This window comes from Lolium rigidum, chromosome 7 (assembly GCF_022539505.1).
Source record: "Lolium rigidum isolate FL_2022 chromosome 7, APGP_CSIRO_Lrig_0.1, whole genome shotgun sequence".
Taxonomy (NCBI): Eukaryota; Viridiplantae; Streptophyta; class Magnoliopsida; order Poales; family Poaceae; genus Lolium; species Lolium rigidum.
Window position 1 is genome coordinate 356,499,350 of NC_061514.1, and position 9,816 is coordinate 356,509,165.

A 9,816-nucleotide genomic window follows, 5' to 3' on the forward strand; every position below is an offset into this window, starting at 1 on the left:
CTCTACTCTTTCTTCCTTTAGGTAGAATCATCGACAATGGCTGAAACCCATCATCATCATCTTCAGGCAGAAAACCAGGGCATTTGTCCTCATCATCAGATGGTATGAAGTCTCGCACATGTTCGACGACAACACTTGAATGTGACCTTTCAGTGGGGCCTTTTCTCTTAACAGGTAGCTTCATTTTCTTCAACGGCACCTCAGTACATGGTTCAGCACCTGCTTCTTCTTCAGTTACAAACAAATCTTCAATATCTGTATCACCTTGGCAGTGTGACATTGGATCCTCTTTTTGCTTTCTCATCTCCTCCAAGATCTCATCAGCTTCAGCCTTTTCCTTCATCCTGATTTCAACAGAATCAGCTAAGTCTCCCATGTCAAATGCTGCATCATGTGTGCCCACATCTGCATCCTCATCACTATCTGACAGCTCAACATCTGCATCTTCATCAACATCATAGAACTGAGGATGATTGTGTGAACCCTGCCCAACAGGATTATTACTACCAACTTGGCTATTAAACAATTGACCATCTTCATCCACGGCATACACAGGTGGCTCACTGAAATCCAACACAATTGGAGATGAATAAGTTACAATGCTAGAACAATTATCCCCTGATGTGCTGCCTTGTTTGGTTTTTTTAATTTCTTATCAACACCATGTAGTCCCCTCTTAGCAGTCAAGTTTAACACCTTTGTTGAATCAAAATGCAGTAGCAGCTCATATATTTTAGCATTGTTCTCAACCAATTCCATTTCACTTTGAATTCTACAGTACATAGAATCCCCAAATCCATAGCCACGGGGCTCAAGCATTGAAACTAGTTTCATGTAAGTCAGGTCATCACGGCAAATTTGGTTCTCTACCATATCCTGACCATCCTCAAATTGTATCCTCACATCCCAAACTTCAGTGTCTAGGCTACAAAGCAAATAGAAATGTCCAAATGAGTAAAATTGGACCTAAGGGCTTGAGAGGAAGATACATAACAACGGCTAGATGGAGTAGAGCAACTTACCCATCTCCTCCATCGGCGTGGCTGCTTGTCCTGGTCGAGTTCGTCGCGGCCGGGTCGTCCTCCCACATCTGGGCCAGGAAATGCTCCGACGAAACGTGCGTCGGCGGCCACAGGTCATCCAACCCGTCGTCATACACTCCGCCTTGTCCGCCAGCACCGCCGCCAGCAGCGCCACCACCGCCAGCAGCGCCGCCGCCGCCGCCATCGCCCTCCTCCATCTCCGACCGGTCGAAAAAGAAAAGGGGGGAAATAACAGAGATGGAGCCGAATCGTGCCCTAACAGACACAGATGGAGCCGAAGCGTGCCCTAACGGACGTTTGCTATGACATGTGGGACCGCCCGCTTAATTCTCGTTTAACTCCAGAATTGCTCAATCTGTTACGACCTGCCCCAGAAGTTGCACTTACTTGAAAAAATTACCAGAGTTGGTACCTACTCGCAACCGTTGCCCCAAAAGTGGTACCTATATGTAATTTACTGGGGGGGGGGTGGTGGTGCTGCTTACGTGAGGAGTTGCATTTCTCCGCCGTTTACCAGCATGGAAGGGGGTTTGTTTTGGGTTGCACTTGTGCCTTTTTCGCCTAGCTTCTTATCTCATTTCTCCCGTGACTTTTTTCTCCCCCAATCCATGCTGCTCCCGTTCTTTCTCTCTCCCTCTGATTCCTATGGCTTTCTTCTTCCACCGGAAGTACACTAGGTTGCTACTGTGAACTCCATGGTGACGGTAAGCCACCGCAGCCCCATTTTCCTGCGTCCTCAACTATCCATGTGTGACTGTCATCGATTTCGGCGCGGCCGCCTCGGACGAGATCGACCAAGGATCCCCTGGCTTCCATCCTTCGGAAGTTGAACTCCCCCCTACTCTGCCTCTTCCTCGTCTTTCTCTCCAGCTTGTTTCATTTTTTCTGGATCTAGTTTTGATTCGTGTTGTATTTTGCCAATCTAAAATCTCGTTCGTGATCTTGATCCAGACGTTGTGTTTGTGATGGATTCTGAAGCTGGACTGATTTGATTAGCTTTCCTGATCGGTTTTTAACATATTTAATTGATCTTTTGAGGCACCAATCGAGTCTGTGAGCATCTCATTGACTTCCCCCCATTTATCTCTAGTTTCTTGTAGTACTTATGCTCTATCTTTCTATTTGTGCATCACTGATGTAGTAATTAGTTTGACTAATTTCTAGCTAGATTTGATGGAAAATCAGTGCTTCTCTCTGTTCATTTTTTTTAATGAAAAGCTCATTTCCTACCACGATTTCCTCGCACAACACTCATTTCCTACCAAGGTTTGACTATGTGTGTTTGACGATCGGAACAATCGGGTCAGAAAATTCTCCTGACCTCTCATATCTCTTTGCCAATGCACACTAGCTAGCTAGCTAGTCAACAAGTACCATGGCGAAGAACTATGGTGAAATGTACAATATCAATGGATGGGGGATCCCTACTTCGCCGTGAACAAGGACGGGCACCTCTGCGTCAGAATCTACGGCCGGGAGACGACTACAGGGCAGGAGATGGACGTGCTCAGTGCTCTCCGTCATTCAGCAAGACATGAACGCTGATGACAAGAAGAAGAAGAAACTCCAGTTCCCCATGATCCTTCGCTTCCCCGACGTGCTGAGGCACCGCATCAGCTCTCTCCACACCGCATTTGCCAACGCAATCAAGTACACGGGGTATGGCTCAGTTTACCAGGCCGTGTTCCCGGTGAAGGTGAACCAGCACAAGGCGGTGGTGCAGGACATGATTAACTTTGGCTGCGACCACAGCTACGGGTTGGAGGCAGGGTCCAAGCCATAATTGTTGGTTGCCATGAGCTGCCTCACAAAAGCCAAGCCTGGAGCCTACTTGGTATGCAACGGGTACAAGGACGCGGACTACATCGCGCTCGCTCTCGGTGCGCGCGCCTTGGGCCTGAACGCCATCATCGTGCTAGAGATGGAGGAGGAGCTGGACATCGTCATCGAGCAGAGCAGCAAGCTCGGCATCGAGCCGGTCATCGGTGTACGCGCCAAGCTCACCAAGATACCGGGCCATTTCGGCTCGACGGCCGGCAAGCACGGCAAGTTCGGACTACCGGCGGAGAGGATCTACGAGGTGGCCAAGAAGCTCAAGGCTCAGAACAAGCTGCACTGGCTGAAGCTGCTGCACTTTCACGTCGGCTCCATGATCCCGACAACGGATATCGTCTTCAAGGCAGCTACCGAGGCCTCTGGTATCTACTGCACCCTAGTGAAGGAGTGTGGGGCGGAGATGATGACAACGCTGGACTGCGGCGGGGGGCTCGGGGTCGACTACGATGGGACCCGGTCTGGCAGCTCTGACATGTCGGTGGCGTACGGGCTGGAGGAGTACGCGTCTAGCATCGCGCATGCGGTGCGGCTCAAGTGCGACTACCATAGTGTCGGGCTCTGCATCGAGAGCGGACATACCATGGCGTCGCACCACTCCATGATCATCCTCGAGGCGCTCTCCGCGATCCCCGAGCCTAAAGACGGCGACGAGGAGGCCAGCACCGAGCAGCTGCACGGTAGGATCTGTGATCTCTCTTCGAAGCTACAGCAGATCAGAGGCGCGTCCATGTCCTCCTCCTCTTCCTCCTACCACGCCGTGCACGTCAGGAAGCACGGCATCGAGATGTACAAGCTGGGCAAGAAGCTCTCCAAGAGTGTCACGGCTGATGCTCACACCATTTATAACTACCACATGAACTTCTTGTTAGAACCAGAGCGAGTAAGGGAGAGAGGGTTTGTGCAACACTTGCCTGTATTGATCATCGGTGGTTACACATATATAGATGTACAGAGCGCTAACTAACTCACGCCAGAACAGCCTTAAGACTAGGTCCTAGCACTAGCCCACGATACACACGATTTACAGTAATGTACAACACATGAACACACACGTTTACTAACACCCTGCCGCAGTCGAGTCGTCGTCGCTTGGGAGGACAAGGAGACTGGACCTGAAACTTGAAACGCAGAGGTTGGCAAACCCTTGGTCATGATGTCTGCTAGTTGTTGAGTAGTTGGCACATGTACAACACGAAGCTCGCCGAGGGCCACTTTCTCGCGGACGAAGTGGATATCTAGCTCGATGTGTTTGGTCCTTCGATGATGTACAGGATTGGTGGACATATACACTGCCGAGATATTATCACAGAAAACAACCGTGGCCTTCGAGAGAGGACAGCCGAGCTCACCAAGTAACTGTCGTAGCCAGACACAATCAGCAACGGCATTAGCCACCGCCCGATATTCAGCCTCCGCGCTTGATCGCGAGACTGTAGCCTGGCGTTTGGGCGACCAGCTGACAAGGGCACCACCGAGATACACGCAGTAGCCGGAGGTTGATCGACGTGTGTCCGGGCAACCGGCCCAATCGGCGTCGGAGTATGCTACTATCTCAGTGCTTGGTGTAGAAGGAAGTAGAAGACCAGAGCTGGAGGTGCCACGGACATACCGGAGTATCCGCTTGAGCAGAGCCAGATGACAATCGCGAGGATCGTGCATATGTAGGCATGCTTGCTGAACGGCATACGCTAAATCAGGCCTGGTCATGGTGAGATATTGCAGCCCGCCGGCAAGGCTCCGGTACTCTGAAGGATCAGCAACTGGATGGCCAGCATCAGCAGCAATTTTGGGAGCTGTATCGACCGGAGTGGCAGCTGGGTGACACTTGGACATGCCTGCACGTTGCAGGAGCTCCTCAGCATACTGGGCTTGGTTGAGGAAGAAGCCAGCAGTAGTGCGCCGAACTTGGATGCCAAGGAAATAGTGCAGAGCGCCCATGTCTGTCATCGCAAACTCCTGCTGTAGCTGGCCGACGATGGTGGTGATGAGTGCCATAGAAGAAGCAGCCAGGACTATGTCGTCGACGTACAACAGGAGGTACGCCGTGTCGCTGCCCCGCCGCAAGATGAACAACGAGGCGTCGGATCGAGACGCAGTGAAGCCGATGGTGGACGCGAAGCCGGCGAAGCGCTGGAACCAAGCTCTGGGGGCCTGCTTGAGGCCGTAGAGCGACTTGGAGAGGCGGCAGACGTGGTCGCGGTTGTTGGTGTCGACGAAACCGGCAGGTTGATAGCAGTGAACCTGCTCGTCCAAGACGCCGTGCAGAAACGCGTTTTTTACGTCGAGCTGGTGTACAGGCCAGCCGCGCGAGCACGCCAGAGTGAGCACGGTCCTGATCGTCGCCGGCTTGACCACCGGTGAAAAAGTTTCACCAAAGTCGATGCCGGGGCGTTGAGCGAACCCGCGGACGACCCATCGAGCTTTGTATCGCGCCAGAGAGCCATCTGCATTGTATTTTTTGCCTGAAAACCCACTTGCCAGTGACCACGTTAGTGCGAGGGGGGCGAGGAACCAATGTCCAAGTGGAGTTGGCCATCAGAGCATCGAACTCGGCTTGCATCGCCGCACGCCAATTTGGGTCACGAAGAGCATCGCGAACCGAGGAAGGAAGTGGCGAGATGTTGGTGGTGGTCAGGTTAGCATAGCGTGGATTGGGCATGATGATGCCGTGGCGCGAGCGCGTGGTCATCGGATGGCGAGGAGGAGCTGGCGGCGGCGAGGGACTTTGCGGTGCTAGAGAGGGAGTACCCGTGGATGGGCCAGCAGAGCTAGAACGAGGTCCAGGTGAGACTGGGCCAGACGGACCAGGTGTGGCGGGCCAGGGCGAGCCAGGTGGCGAGCATGCGGGCGGCGCGGAGGGTGGAGGCCATGCACCGTGATCGACGTGATCCGGAGGCGTTGGATCAGCGATGGTTTCAGGCGTCGTGGAGATAGAATCGCCGATCGTTTTGAACGGAAAGGAGGATTCCACGAACGTGACGTGCCGAGAAAAAAAGGATGCGCCGGGAAACGGGATCGTAGCAACGATATCCCTTGCGATCGTCAGGGTAGCCGAGAAAGACGCAGGCGACCGATCTAGGAGCCAATTTGTGCGGGGTTGTGGCGAGGATATTGGGATAGCACAAGCAACCAAAGACTCGAAGGATGCTCATGGTTGGAGACGGAGGAGGAGGAGCTCATGGTCGCTGAGCCTAGTATGCTTGCCCAGACGACACGCAGCGCAGTGGGTCGTGGAGCTTTTATTGAAATTGAAGTCGTAGTAGGAGGAAGCCTGGGAGAAGAAGGCGGCGCCCGGATGGCCGAGGCGCTGATGCCACAGATCTGCGGTGACGGTGGTGAGGCAGTGGCGAGGCGGGACGAATGGGTACAAGTCACCGGTGGAGTCACATCGGAGAAGAACCGTCTTGGTGGCCAGATCCTTAATGGAGAAACCGAACGGGTCAAATTCAACATAGACAGAATTATCGCAACCAAAAGTCCGAACTGATGGAAAGGGCTAGGCAATCCACATATACACTTCACAACACCCCCACTCACGTGTGACGGGAGAAGAGATCGAAAGTCAACACGTGAAAGAAGAAGAGTACACCGAAACAACGGTGGCTATAGAGGGGGGCAACAACAATTTTTAGGCTTAATTGCGAAAACCATGTGAAAGCTAGGATTTGAACTTGAGACCTGGGGCTCTGATACCATGTTAGAACCAGAGCGAGTAAGGGAGAGAGGGTTTGTGCAACACTTACCTGTATTGATCATCGGTGGTTACACATATATAGATGTACAGAGCGCTAACTAACTCACGCCAGAACAGCCTTAAGACTAGGTCCTAGCACTAGCCCACGATACACACGATTTACAGTAATGTACAACACATGAACACACACGTTTACTAACACTTCTCCATCTTCTCGCTAACTCCCGACTACTGGGGCATCCAACAGCTGTTCTCCATGATTCCGGTGAGCCGGCTCAACGAGAATCCCACTCACAAGGCCACGCTCGTCGACCTCACATGCGACAGCGATGGCAAAGTTGACAAGTTCATAGGTGTCGCCGAGACGAGACGCTGCCGCTGCACCCGCTAGACCCAAAGCTCGGCGGATACTACGTGGCCGTGCTCCTGTCCGGCGCCTACCAGGAGGCCTTGTCTAGCAAGCACAACCTATTCGGTGGCCCAAGTCTAGTGTGCGTAGTGGGCACCGGTGACGACGATGGTGCATTCAAAATCGACATCACCCACCTCGGCCCAACGACAGAGGAGCTCATCGGCACAATGAGGTACGATGTCAAAGATGATAATCAGCAGCGTGATTGAGGAGCGGGCAAGAGAGAAGAAGGTGTGGGGAGTGGTGGGGATGCTCGTGGAAAAAGGGCTTAATACCATGCCGTACCTGGTTGACTACACACCAGCACTCTCTCTCCGATCCAAAATTTAAGGCATATAAATTCTCCGTACAAGACGATGACCCTTATGAATAAGTCCATACCAGTAACAATAAATCCTCTTTACTGCTTACAAAGTTTATTTCTTCAATATTGTAAACATCGTTATTTTCTTTGGTGAAGCTTAATAAATTTTGCACTTTGGGTAAAATTTACTCTGGATATTTTGGAATGGATCGGTAGTAACTGTTGTTGCTTAAGCATCACATGTTGTCATCCACGTGGCTTTGTCATGAAGTTTATACATTTTGTCGTTCCGAGTTTGGTTTCTTTGGGAGTTTTATAACAAAACTAGCACGGTGGCCCTTGCTACCGTGTCATGGATTTCGACACTGGGAATAGGAGCTCCCCCTTTTAGTTTGGCCAGGAGCGCGAAGCGCGGCAAGCTCGATTGACAGAGGTGAAGAACACATGCACACGCAAAGGTTTCAAGCAGATGTATGGGATAGATTATGAAGACACCGTCAGTTCCATTGTTAAGGCATCTACTATTAGACTTGTCTTGTCAGTTGCTATCTCTAGACGATGGAGTCTGCAGCAGCTAGATGTCAAGAATGTGTTTCTTCATGGCGTTCTAGACGAGGAGGTATATATGAGACAACCTCCAGGATTTGAAGATTCTCAAATTTCACATTACATATTCAAACTTGACAAGGCTCTCTGTGGTCTCAAACAGGCTCCTCGAGCATGATACTACAGGCTAAGTACAAAATTGCAGACACTTGGGTTCGTTCCTTTCATAGCAGATACATCTCTCTTTCTTTACAACAAATCGGGTGTAATGATTTTTGTACCGATCTATGTTGATGATATTATAGTTACCAACTCTTCAAACAAGGCCATTTATGTGTTGCTATGTGACCTTAAGGATGACTTTGCTCTTAGGTATTTGGGAGCTCTACATTTCTTCTTGGGCATTGAGATAAAGAAGACCAATAATGGTTTGCTTCTCACTTAGGAACAATATGCTATGGATTTGCTTACTAAAGTTGGGATGAAAAAGTGTACTACACCACCTACATCTCTATCCTCTAGTGAAACTGTGTCTCTTACTAAGGGTAATTCTCTTGGTCCTGAAGACATTACAGAATACATAAGCATTCTAGGTGTCGTACAATACTTGATATTGATAAGGCCTGATATTTCTTTCTCAGCCAACATGGTTTGTCAATATTTACATGCTCCCACAATCTCTCATTGGACAACTGGTAAGAGAATTTTGAGATGTTCAGAGTACTCAAAATGTTGGTCTTACTATTCAGAAGTTTTACTCTAGCTTGCTTAGTCCCTTTTTCGATGTAGATTAGGCAGGTTATCTTGATGATAGAAGGTCTACACATGGTGTTGCTATATTCTTTGAACCGAATTTGATCTCATGGACTGCCAGAAAAACAAGGCACAATGTCTAGATCTAGCACTGAGGATGAATGTAAAGCTCTGGCTAATGCCATATCTGAGTTGATATGGGTTGAAGCTCTTCTTAGATGGAAAGACCATGATTATGATGTGACAACCTGGGAGCAACTTATCTGCAAATCCTGTGTTTCATGCCAAGACAAAACACATTGAGATTGATTTTTACTTCTCAGAGAAAGAGTTGCCAGCAAATTACTTGACATCAAGTTTATACCCAGTAAATATCAAGTTGTAGATGGTTTTACAAAAGCGTTACCTGTTAAGGAGTTTGACGAGTTTAAGCGTAATCTCAACCTCTCATAAGGTCATCCATATACGTGTATACTTTCTATGCATGTACGTTCGTAGGTATGGAGGAGTCCTCAAACCTCCTAGCGATGGGCTTTGTCCCTCGGTGATATAACATGTAACCGTGTTGAGATCCAAAGCATGTTCGCAGGCTGATTTGTTGAGATGGGTTACTTTGCAGCCTTGCAGTGCCGAGACGTGACAGGGGAAGAGGAAACACGAGAGAAGAGGCATGGAGGGCATCCGAAGCTAGTACCTTTCAAAAGGGGAAAATAATTAAACTAAATAAAAGGGTTTAAAATATCAGGCTACTATATTTAGTCGCGAGTGGCGACTATCCCAATAGTGGGGATTTGAGGATAGGGTTTGTAGGGGGGGAGGGCAATTTTGACCTGAAATTAAGCCACTAGAAAAAATATTAGGACGTTGAGCGAATTTTTTTAGGACGCTGAGCTAAAGTGACTTAGCAAAAGTAAATAAAAGCTCTATCGGCTAAAAGGAAATCTGGTCTCTTGAAAAGTTGTACCCAGTTATAGCCGACATATAGCCAGAAAATCACTTTTGACTCATAGGTGTAGATGCACCCATTGTTTGAAAAACATATTTCAAAATATCGAAAAAATCTGAAAAAGAATTTAGGTGTACATCCGGACATTATATGTCTGCACACAACATCTCGTGAAAAAAGATACGTTTTGTAACTTGTGTAAAAACATAATTTTCGATCCTATAGAATAGCCTTTTACGAGATGTTGTTTTGTCTTTTTTGCACAGCCCTTAAAAAAATTTC

The 9,816-nt window shown here is 49.2% G+C and overlaps 1 protein-coding gene and 1 pseudogene across 1 annotated transcript; one reads left to right on the plus strand and one right to left on the minus strand.

The window, feature by feature from the left end:
- Window positions 1-594: 594 nt before the first annotated feature.
- LOC124673639 (protein dead ringer-like) lies at window positions 595-1,240 on the minus strand. The gene is made up of 2 exons (XM_047209681.1): window positions 1,023-1,240; window positions 595-925 (listed from the first exon to the last, which is right to left on the minus strand). The coding sequence occupies exons 1-2, from the start codon at window positions 1,238-1,240 to the stop codon at window positions 595-597; spliced, it is 549 nt and encodes a 182-aa protein (XP_047065637.1).
- A 1,070-nt stretch (window positions 1,241-2,310) lies between these two features.
- LOC124673640 lies at window positions 2,311-7,315 on the plus strand (annotated as a pseudogene).
- Window positions 7,316-9,816: the final 2,501 nt, after the last annotated feature.

Bases quoted from the DNA above. Each gene is read 5' to 3' on its own strand.
- LOC124673639 (XM_047209681.1), bottom strand. From the start codon at position 1,240: ATGGAGGAGGGCGATGGCGGCGGCGGCGGCGCTGCTGGCGGTGGTGGC. The intron at 926-1,022 runs GTAAGTTGCTCT...TTTGCTTTGTAG, and splicing joins CACGCCGATGGAGGAGATGG to CCTAGACACTGAAGTTTGGG.